The sequence below is a fragment of the Anabrus simplex genome, chromosome 1 (genome assembly GCF_040414725.1).
Source record: "Anabrus simplex isolate iqAnaSimp1 chromosome 1, ASM4041472v1, whole genome shotgun sequence".
NCBI classification, from domain to species: Eukaryota; Metazoa; Arthropoda; class Insecta; order Orthoptera; family Tettigoniidae; genus Anabrus; species Anabrus simplex.
This window is the reverse complement of record NC_090265.1, coordinates 146,627,464-146,639,643: the sequence shown is the minus strand read 5'-3', so window position 1 is coordinate 146,639,643 and position 12,180 is coordinate 146,627,464. Positions and strand designations below refer to the sequence as shown.

General features: G+C 44.2%; 1 protein-coding gene across 1 annotated transcript in view; it reads left to right on the top strand.

Moving 5' to 3' along the window:
- Positions 1–2,188: 2,188 nt before the first annotated feature.
- Positions 2,189–12,180, top strand: part of Cat (Catalase) — a 149,661-nt gene continuing 139,669 nt past the window's right edge. The window contains exon 1 of the mRNA XM_067157611.2: positions 2,189–2,340. Coding sequence (XP_067013712.2) covers positions 2,287–2,340 — 54 coding nt within the window. The 5' untranslated portion in view covers positions 2,189–2,286. The remainder of the gene's footprint in view (positions 2,341–12,180) is intronic.

The following is a 12,180-nucleotide window of genomic DNA, read 5'->3' as shown; positions in this document are numbered from 1 at the left end:
TATGCCTTTCAGCGTTGAGTCTGCAAACCTCTGTGAATTTACTAAATGTCGCCACAATCATCTATTTGCAACAAGTGCTGTGGCCTCGTTTAGTTCTATAGGCCTACCTCTTATCTTTAAATCGTTAGAAACTTAGTCTAACCACCGTCGTCTAGGTCTACCTCTACTTCTCTTACCCTCCATAACAGAGTCCATGTCCGGCTCCATGGCTAAATGGTTAGCGTGTTGGCCTTTGGCCACAGGAGCCGCGGGTTCGATTCCCGGCAGAGTCGGCAATTTTAACCATAATTGGTTAATTCCGCTGGCACTGGGGCTGGGTGTATGTGTCGTCTTCATCATTATTTCATCCTCATCTCGACGCGCGAGTCGCCTACGGGAGTCAAATCAAAAGACCTGCATCTGGCGAGCCGAACTTGTCCTTGGGCACTCCCGGCAGTAAAAGCCATACGCCATTTCATTTTTTTACGGAGTCCATTATTCTCCTAGGTAACCTATCCTCCTCCATTCGCCTCGCATGACCCCACCACCGAAGCCGGTTTATGCGTACAGCTTCATCCATCGAGTTCAGTCCTAAATTAGCCTTATCTCCTCATTCCGAGTACCTTCCTGCCATTGTTCCCACCTGTTTGTACCAGCAATCATTCTCGCTACTTTCATGTCTGTTACTTCTAAGTTATTAATAAGATATCCCGAGTCTACCCAGCTTTCGCTCCCGTAAAGCAAAGTTGGTCTGAAAACAGACCGATGTAAAGATAGTTTCGTCCGGGAGCTGAGTTCCTTCTTACAGAATACTGTTGATCGCAACTGCGAGCTCACTGCATTAGCTTTACTACACCTTGATTCAATCTCACTTACTACGGTATATTACCATCCTGGGAGAACATAAACCTAAATACTTGAAATTATCGACCTGTTCTAGCTTTGTATCACCAATATGACATTCAATTCTGTTGACATCAGTTTAGTCTTCGAAAGGCTAATTTTCATACCATACTCATTGCACCTATTTTCAAGTTACTTGAAGTAAAAATTTTTAAAAACCAGGAGAGAAGTTTTTTACAAGTTGCTTTACGTCGCACCGACACAGATAGATCTTATGGTGACGATGTGATGGGAAAGGGCTAGGTGTGGGAAGGAAGCGACCGTGGCCTTAATTAAGGTACAGCCCTAGCATTTGCCTGGTGTCAAAATGGGAAACTACTGAAAACTATCTTGAGGGCTACCGACAGTGAGGTTCGAACCCACTATCTTCCGGATGCAAGCTCACAGCTGTGCGCTCCTAACAGCACGGCCAACTCCTTCGCTGAGAGAGATGATTTTCTCACGTTAATCATAAAAATAATTATATTGGTTTTTCTTTCTTAATCTGTTTACCCTCCAGGGTTGGTTTTTCTCTCGGACTCAGCGGATACAACTGGGGAAAATGATCAGTACCTCGTCCAGGCGGCCTCACCTGCTATGCTGAACAGGTGCCTTGGTGGGGGGGGGGGGGGGAAGATTGGAAAGGATAGACAAGGAAGAGGGAAGGAAGCTGCCGTGGCCTTAAGTTAGGTACCAGGCATTTGCCTGGAGGAGAAGTGGGAAACCACGGAAAACCACTTCAAGGATGGCTGAGGTGGGAATCGAACCCACCTCTACTCAGTTTACCTCCCGAGGCTAAGTGAACCCCGTTCCAGCCCTCGTACCATTTTTCAAATTCCGTGGCAGAGCCGGGAATCGAACCCGGGCCTCCGGGGGTGGCAGCTATTCACACTAACCACTACACCACAGAGACAGACTCACTACACCCCAGAGACAAGCTATATTGGTTTTACGTCCCGCTAACGACATTTTTTATAGTTTTCGAAGACGCTAAATATTGTCCCGTTTTTTTTACGTGCCAGTAAATCTAGCGACACGGAGTCGACGTATTTGAGCACCTTCAAATACCAGCGGACTGAGCCAGGATCAAACCTGCCAAGCGGGCTCAAAAGGCCACCCGGTTTAATCGTTAAAGTTAACTTCAGTAGCACTAAGCAAATAGTTAATTTACAGTATTGAGATCATAGGCCCTTGCAACAATATTTAAATAAACCTCTGTTTTAAGTTCTATAATGTTGTTTATCTGGGACACTTCGATTTGTTTTAGTGAGTTGGACTCCGTACAGTTGGTAGCATTGCTCCTGCTAACTCTATAAAATGTCGCTCTACAAGCTGAGCGCCATAGTCTTAGTCTCTCGGTACCGCCAGGCCGGTGTTTGTCTGTTGTCCGCAAAAGTTTCTTCGACCTCAATCGCCATTAGAATCATGTCTCGAGATCCTGCTTCTGATCAACTTGTTAACTACAAGAAATCTAAGAAGGTGAGTGTGACACTTTAATTTATCAGTAGCTCTAGTGTTTACTTTACACTGACGTGTTTATTATAGCGAGGGAAGCGAGAAAGCTGCACGCACGGACGAAACCGGTGCTGTATGTGTAGTTCGTGAGTTAGGTTAATACGGGAAGTGAGCAGCGTGACTGTGCATGTGAAAATGGCTATTGATCTTCCTAGCAACCTAAGGTGCTCATTTCCATTTAGTTGAAACCGAGTTGTTTTTTCCATTATTATGAGATAGTGGCAAGTAGAAAGTAAGCAAGGAAAAACATGTGCTCACTTCAGTTACGTTTGAGGTTGTTTACGTCGTAGCATTAGATACTTTGTACCAAATTTGTGATGCCTCTATGGTAATGAACTGTGTGTTTTTACATTGTCTTTGTTAGTGAGAGTAATTTTAGGGAGGTTAGGACATACGAAATATCTCATAAGCGCATGAAATGAAATGGCGTATGGCTTTTATTGCCGGGAGTGTCCAAGGAAAAAGTTCGCCTCATCAGATGAGGATGAAATGATGATGAAGACTACACATACACCCAGCCCCCGTGTCAGTGAAATTAACCAATTATGGTTACAATTCGCGACCCCGCCGGGAATTGAACCCAGGACTCCAGTGACCAAAGGCCAGCACACTAACCATTTAGCCATGGAGCCGGACAGTTCCAGTATTCACTTTAAATTAAAATAGTGCGTCGCCAAAAACCTTCATTGTGTTAAGTGTAACGTTAATCATCTAGCTAAAAATTTAAAAATCAAAGAATTCCACAACAAGGTTGTTCGACTGTAGACTCGAAGCCAGGTTGATTTTAGGATTAGCATAGTAACTTCCTGGCCGCTTGACCCGGTTCGATTCCCAATGCGGACCAAATCTTAAGACTGGCTTGAGAGTCAGAAATGGGATGCACTCAACCGCAGAAAAGATTTTAAAAATCATGGCACTACAGCACTTGAAGGGCCTTGACCTACAAAGCGACCGCTGCGTAGCCCGAAGGCCTGCAAGTTACAGAAAAGATAAATGGTGCAAAATCCTACTCCTGTCCGTATTTAAAAGGGGTCTTCCATAATTTTGACTTTCTCTCATTTCAACTCGGGGCGAATGCTGGGATTGTTACTAGTTCATGTCATGTAGATTCTTCCCAATCCTAATGAATTACAAGTACACACACTAGTTCAGACACACATTTGCACAGGTTATCCGACAGACTTCATACATATCTAAGTACAAAACTGTATTGTCTATTGACCATTAAATCCCAAGCCGCTTCTACGCCACAGTAACTGTCTCCTGACTCCACTGATCATTGATTGGCGAACTAAACACACATTAATCTACGTTTTTCCTTTTTCTTTTTTGCCAGTGGTTTAACGTGGTGCTAACTGGGCTAACACATCGAAGGGTTTCGGCGACGCACGGATGGGAAAGGGCTTCAATTGGGAAGACAGCGATCCTGGCTTTAATAAAGGCACAACCCCAGCATTTACCGATGGATGTAATGCATTGTCTGTTAACCAGTGTGCTATAGTGATGTACCATATAGTTAAAACACTTTCAAAAGTTAAACTGACTATTTGCTCGTGTTTAACGGCACTCTGATTGTGTTAACGTGTTGCCTATTTCGAGCAATGGTAAAGGAGGTAATTTTGAGCACAATGCTGAACATTAGAGGTGATGGGAGGACGAAGAGAATAAATGAATAAATTAATGAAATGTACAAAGAAGGTATAATGTCCCACCATTAACTATACAATGAAAAAAAATGACATGGCGTATGGCCTTTAGTTCTGGGAGTGTCCGAGGACATGTTAGGCTCGCCAGGTGCAGGTCTTTTGATTTGACTCCCGTAGGCGACCTGCGCGTCATGCTGAGGATGAAATGATGATGAAGACGACACATACACCCAGCCCCCGTGCCAGCAAAATTAACCAATGACAGTTAAAATTCCCGACCTTGCCGGGAGTCGAAGCCGGGACCCCTGTGAACAAAGGCCAACACGCTAACAATTTAGCCATGGAGCCGGACAGTATACAATATAACCTAATTTTAACCATGAGTTTGATTATCTCAGCAATCAGAATATAATCTGGTCAAAGAAATACTGTAATAAAATAGTAGGTATCCAGTAGTCCGCCCCTGTGGTGTAGTGGTTAGTGTGATTAGCTGCCACCCCCGGAGGCCCGGGTTCGATTCCCGGCTCTGCCACGAAATTTGAAAAGTGGTACGAGGGCTGGAACGGGGTCCACTCAGCCTCGGGAGGTCAACTGAGTAGAGGTGGGTTCGATTCCACCTCAACCATCCTGGAAGTGGTTTTCCGTGGTTTCCCACTTCTCCTCCAGGCAAATGCCGGGATGGTACCTAACTTAAGGCCACGGCCGCTTCCTTTCCTCTTCCTTGTCTATCTCTTCCACTACTCCCATCCCCCACCAAAGCCCCTGTTCAGCATAGCAGGTGAGGCCGCCTGGCCGAGGTACTGGTCATCCTCGTCTGAAGCTCCAAGACACTGCCCTTGAGGCGGTAGAGGTGGGATACCTCGCTGAGTCTGAGGGAAAAGCCAACCCTGGAGGGTAAGCAGATTAAGAAAGAAAAAGGTATCCAGTATTTACTTTAGACTACGGAAAGCGACTCCTCTGCAACCGCACAATATCATAGATAGCCTATTTCTTAACTATAGTTGTTTAATTCACGGAGTTGTATCTACACTTTACAGTAAAAGGGTTTACTTCTATGCATTTAGAACGAATAAAGAATGGCATTGCTATCATTGCTCACTTTCATATTGTCATAGCCAACGATGAGACTGAGACAGGTCATTGAAAGTAACAAACTTCATTTATATCAGGGAGATAAATATTACAATAAAATAAAAAATGACTTGAAGACGCGAAATTATGCACTCTACATCATTAAGCCATGCGCCATGACCACTAAGCTACAAGAATGCTTTTTAATGCTGCCGTATATAATGGCTTGTATGCGGTGTTTGAAAATTGAAACGCTGAATGTGGTGATGGTGGTGATTATATTTTTAAGAGCAAGTACAACTGTGCAACAATCCCCTCTTAACACGAATTAGAGGGAAAATCGAAAATGAAGGCAAAAGAAAGAGAAGGGTGTTGTTTTGTTTTTTATTCCTTTTTTTTACTTCGCACCGAAACAGATAGGTCTTACGGCGACAACGGGATAGGAAAGGTTTAGGAATTGGAAAGAAGCGGCCGTGGGCGTAAGTAAGATAACGCCCTAGCATTTGCATGGTGTGAAAATTGGAAACCACGGAAAACCATCTTCAGGGTTTCCGACTCCGGGGCTTAAAAGTGAAAGCTTCCCTAGGCCTCGCAATCTTAACACTGTCGGTGTGGGAAAAGAAAGAATTGACTAAGGAAGGTCGGATAGGAAAGATGAAAGTGAGGAGACTGGCACAAGTGGAAACAATGCCTGACTTGGCTAGGGGTCCGGCGGTTACCAGCTCACGCTCTCAGAATGAATAATAATAATAATAATAATAATAATAATAATAATAATAATAATAATAATAATAATAATAATAATAATGTTATTTGCTTTACGTCCCACTAACTACATTAACGGTCTTCGGAGACGCCGAGGTGCCGGAATTTAGTCCCGCAGGAGTTCTTTTACGTGCCAGTAAATCTACCGACACGAGGCTGTCGTATTTGAGCACCTTCAAATACCACCGGACTGAGCTAGGATCGAACCTGCCAAGTTGGGGTTAGAAGGCCAGCGCCTTAACCGTCTGAGCCACTCAGCCCGGCGCTCTCAGAATGAGAGCTCTGGGAGGTTCCCTGTTAGTCGCCTCTTACGTGAAGCAGGAAAGCCCATTCCGGAGTGTGTGCAAGTAAGTATCGAATTTGTACCGAAAGATTGGTGACAGGAAGGCCTTCCGGCCGTAAACCTGCACCATATCCACATACCGCGCCGACCCCAACTCACTGAGAAGAAAAGGCCGGAGAGACGATTGATTTGTATCCATGTGCATTAATCTCAGCCGAACCTGCGGTCTAGGAGTAGCCTACTGCCTCTTACCCGAAGGCCACGGGTTCGATTCCAGACCAGGTGTGGGAGGTCCACTCAACCTACGTGAGAACAATTGAGGAGCTATTTGACGGTGAGATAGCCGCCCCGATCTACGAAACCAGGAATAACGGGTGAGAGGAATCATGACACTGAGCATGTCTTCTTCTTTTCCTACCGCTTTTTCCCACACCCGTGGAGTAGCACATGTGGATTTGGCCCTGTTTTACGGCCAGATGCCCTTCCTGGCGCCAACCCTATATGAAAGGATGTAATCACTACTGCGTGTTTCTGTGGTGGTTGGTAGTGTGGTATGTTGTCTGGATATGAAGAGGAGAGTGTTGACATGGACACAAACACCCAGTCCCCGAGCCAGAAGAATTAATCAGAAGCGATTAAAATCCCCGACCCGGCAGGGAATCGAACCCGGGACCCTCTAAACCGAAGGCCAGTACGCTGACCATTCAGCCAACGAGTCGGACCATCGCGCTGACCATGGATTGTATCATAATCTGCAGGCCTTCAAGCTGAGCAGCGGTCGCTTGGTAGGCCCGTCAGGGCTGTAGCGTCATAGGGTTATTTGTTTAGTTTAGTTTGTAGATTAACCTCGTGGAAGCTCGACGAAGTCGGTATCTGCCACATTGGAGACTTCCCTTGTAAGTAAAAACGTTTATAATCAAGATGTCCCAACTCCCTTAAACGAAGTCAGGGGCGTAACTGAGGGCCCTGCATTGAGGGAGGGGAATCCTACGGTGCCTGCACAATAGTGAGTTCATGTTATATTGTCACAAGAACAGTAGCATTTTAAGTAAAAGAACGTGAAATATTGATGAAAGTAAAGTCGTAAATTTGTTGTTGCAAATAAGACCAGGTGCCTTTGCTGCTTCCAATGAATCCTTCCTACGGATTCTTCATTATTATTATTATTATTATTATTATTAGTAGTAGTAGTAGTAGTAGTAGTAGTAGTAGTAGTAGTGTTAGTATTATTGTATCGAAGCACTTCAGCATTTATGAAAAGCTTTAAATATAGTGTGACGTGAAACGAGTAATAATGTTACCAAATTTACGTCCCACTAACTACTTTTCCGGTTCTCGGAGACGCCGAGGTGCCGTAATTTTCTCCCGCAGGAGTTCTTTCACGCGCCGGTAAATCTACCGACACGGGGTTGACGTATTTGAACACTTTCAAATACCACCGGACTGAGCCAGAATCGAACCTGCCTAGTTGGGCTCAGATGGCCAGCGCTCTACCATCCGAATTACTCAGACCGGTATAATAATGTTTCTGGCTTCGTCAATGCCATTTCTACATGTAGGCTACATAGCCTTGCTCAAATAATGAAGTAATGCTATTAGATTAATTTCCCACTATTTACTTTTACTGTTTTTGGAGATGCTGAGATTTTGTCCCGCAGCTCTTTTACGTGCTCGGAAATCTGCCGATATGAGTGTGACGTGTTTGAGCATCTTCAAATACCACCGTACTAACAAGGGGACATTCCCTATTCATCACCACCGATTTCGCTCAAATTTATAGAACATGCAGGGTTTGGCTAGAAATGAAAGTACCTGAAGTGGGAACTCCAGATGGCCAATCGTATAGAAAATAAAAATATAAATGTTGACGCGGCTCTCGCACCGTATAAGGCACTTACGTTAGTGCGCACGGCGAGCAGTTGTTGGCGTAGCGGTAAGAGCTTGGACTAGTAATGCGATGGTCGTGGGTTCGACTCGCCATGTGGAGACTGGTTTTTTTCTGTCAACTTTTATATTATTCATATTCTAATTAAGCGAAGAGGGGAATAATTCATTTTATTTATTTATACGCAAAAGGCTGGAAAAGGTAAAAACCTGGGATTTCATTGTCAGACTTTTTTTCTTTCTGCGCCAAGAATCTATTAATTGTTTGTGTACAGCAGCCAGGAGCAACCTTCACCTGTCAGGTGAAAACTAATCTTACAGCGAAACGACTATTCACTATAAACGACTATAACTATTCACGTTTATGGCACATTCGCCAAGGAGGGGAGATAGCGAATAAAGGAGAAAAAAGAAGAATTTCTGTTTGAACACATCGGGAAAGTTCTCCAAATTTTCTACAATTGTGCGCTCATTACCGCCTCTGTGGTGTAGTGGTTAGCGTGATTAGCTGCCACCCCCGGAGGTCCGGGTTCGATTCCCGGCTCTGCCACGAAATTTGAAAAGTGGTACGAGGGCTGGAACGGGGTCCACTCAGCCTCGGGAGGTCAACTGAGTAGAGGTGGGTTCGATTCCCACCTCAGCCATCCTGGAAGTGGTGTTCCGTGGTTTCCCACTTCTCCTCCAGGCGAATGCCGGGATGGTACCTAACTTAAGGCCACGGCCGCTTCCTTCCCTCTTCCTTGCCTATCCCTTCCAATCTTCCCATCCCTCCACAAGGCCCCTGTTCAGCATAGCAGGTGAGGCAGCCTGGGCGAGTTACTGGTCATACTCCCCAGTTGTATCCCCCGACCAAGAGTCTGAAGCTCCAGGACACTGCCCTTGAGGCGGTAGAGGTGGGATCCCTCGCTAAGTCCGAGGGAAAAACCGAACCTGGAGGGTAAACAGATGATGATGATGATGATGATGTGCGCTCATTAAAAAAATAGCGTCCTATGCGCCTTTTACATATAAATAAATAAATAAATAAATAAATAAATAAAAATTAAAATAAATGAATAATTCACGACACGGGGAGTCGAACCAACGGCCATCGAATTACTAGTCCAAGCTCTTACCGCTACGCCAACAACTGATCGGCGTGCGCACTTACGTAAGTGGCTTATACGGTGCGAGAGCCGCGTCAACATTTTTATTTTTATTTTCTATACGCTTGGCCATCTGGAGTTCCCACTTTGGGTACTTTCATTTCTAGCCAAGTCCTGCATGTTCTATAAATTTGAGCGAAATCGGTGGTGACGAGTAGGGAATGCCCCCTTGTAAGCCAGGATTGAACCTACAAACTTGGACTCAGAAGGCCAGCGCTATACCGTCTGAGCCTCTCATTCCTAGTTGACCTAGTTGATGTATCAGTGTAACTTTTTTAATTAGAAAACAGTACAATATGATTAGCTCGTAATCGAAATGACTTGTTTCTGTGCACTGCGAAAATACATAATCATAGCCAAGTGCTCTCTCCTTGACCGTATATTGACGTCTCACAGTGACTTGCCTCTTGTTGCTAAATGCGATACTGATTACAGGTAAATAATGTATTTTGCATTGATAAGAACTGTCGCCAGTTACATAAGATACATGCCCATCTGCCTTCGCATATGCGCTAAACTTCACTCTTTGCCCCCCGCCCCCCCCCTTCCCCCTCCCCCCTCCACCTCCTCCTCCATGCTGTGAGTGATAATTCACGTACTGGAGGTCTAAGTTGAGAAGTGGTTCGATTGCGGGGTCACATTGAAATTCCGTTGGCAACATAAATGTGATTCTCCTGCATGTTTCATATTATATTTGCTTATGGAGAGTGCGTGTATAACAGCCTCATCCTAAGACTCGTTGCAACATTCTTATAGATACAAGAAGTTCGTGACTAAACACGAAATAACGCAGCTTATCATACAGGGCTCTCACACTGCCGCAAGAACTCGCAGATTTTGGAATAGAGTGGGAAACATTGTCTCCTCAGCTGAATCTGGCATTGCATGCATCCACTTGTACTTTGCTCCTTGCATTTCTGTTCCCTATTCGAACTCTCTTGGACTGCTTTAATTCTTTTCCGACCTGACAGAGGTTTACTAGACCTGGAGAATCTTCTTTCCCCATTCAAAGCCCTTTACATTCTTTAACAGATACCTCCTTTCTTCGTAAAGAAATGACCCTTACGATTGAAGATCTCATAATATTTCATGTGATGTTTCAGGATACCAAGTTACGTAAAAATAACTAGGGCTCCAATGTATAGCCTATTCCGTATCCATTTTAGTTTCATTTTGAATTGAATGCGTAGTGTATTCAATTAACCTTGATCCCAAATATACCCCATTCTATTATGCATGTAAAGGTCATATTCCGATTAAATTTCCTTCTGTATCTCTGTATCATTTACTGCACGCTCAAATGACACCGGAACGCATGCAATGCATGCCTGTAAATTCAGGGCAAATGACATAATATGGTAACAGCAGCAGGTTCAGCGAGTAGAGACAAACCATACCTAAAGCAAAACTAATTAAATAAACTTTAATTCTATTATTTTGTCAACTGTGAATCAGTTGTGAATATTGAACAGATTGTTTATAAATTATCTGACCCCCCACCCTCAATCCGGCTCCATGGCTAAATGGTTAGCGTGCCGGCCTTTACTCCAGAGGGTCCCGGGTTTGATTCCCGGCCGGGACGGAAATTTTAACCTTAAATTGTTAATTCCCTTGGCTCGGGGACTGGGTTTTGTGCTGTCCCCAACATCCCTGCAACTCACACAAAACACATAACACTATCCTCCACTACAATAACACGCAGTTATCTAGACATGGCAGATGCCACCCACCCTCACCGGAGGGTCTGCCTTACAAGGCTTCACCCGGTTAGAAATAACCACTCGATAATATTAATACAGCAGGTACGATGTACCTTGGGTAAAGAAGAAAAGGACAAACGCTATTATTTGATATATTTAAGCTGCTATATAAATAAATAATACGTAAACCAAATTCTCTGTTGTACGCAGTGTCAGTTGGAGTGCTTGAGTTGGCTGTACGGTTCGGGCTGTGTAGCTATACGGTTTTCATTTTCATGGGATGTTGGATTCGGACCCCACCATCGGCAGCCCTGAATATAGTATTGTGGTTTCCCATTTTCACACCAGGCATATGCTGGGGCTGTATCTTAATTAAGGCCACGGTCGCTTCCTTCCCAGCAACTTTGTTTTTGTTTTATATAATGGGATTATACTAATTTTACCCAGCAAAAAGTTCAGTGATGTGCTTATTTTGCAAATCCTAGGAGTGTTCTTGGAGATATTGAAGGGTTTCGTATGTAAGATCGATATTCCTGTACACACATTACTCCCATCACCACCACCACCACCACCACCACCACCACCACCGTCTCTCCCTGAAATGATGTCGTAGTGTTGGAATTTCGCTCTGAATGTATTTTAAAGGAAGTAGTTTATATTTATATATTGGTGTTGTGGTTTGTATACGAATGAGGGTCTCTCGCTTTTAAGCGGGGATTCCAATCCTTATCCTGAAGCACGGAAGTGAACGATAAACCTGCTCTGTCAATCATTTTTCTTCATATTTCGGAAGCAGTAGCAACAGCGTAACCAACAGCATGGTTACGTTTGTCATTTAAATGTTAAGAATGCCCATTTATGTTTCCCTAACTCAATGTAGACGTAGAGAACTTATTTCTTCTAAGATAACCTGAGCTGCTTATTGTCGCTACCTTCGTTGCCTTGATGTTGGCAGTGTGTCCTACTTTCACCGAGAACTTGAGGCTGGTGTTGAACCATTATAGTATTGCATAATTTCTTACATATGCCACAATTTCCTTTCACACTGATGTATTAAATTACTTTTTTTTTTCCTAGTTGGTTTACGTCGCACCGACACAGATAGGTCTTATGGCGACGATGAGACAGGAAAGGGCTAGGGGTGGAAGGAAGCAGCTGTGGCCTTAATTAAGGTACAGCCCCAGCATTTACCTGGTGTGAAAATGGGAAACCACGGAAAATCATCTTCAAGGCTGCCGATAGTGGGGTACGAACCTATTAAATTACTGCTACCACAGAAGGTGCATTTGGGTTTCCTCGGTAAAGGGTGT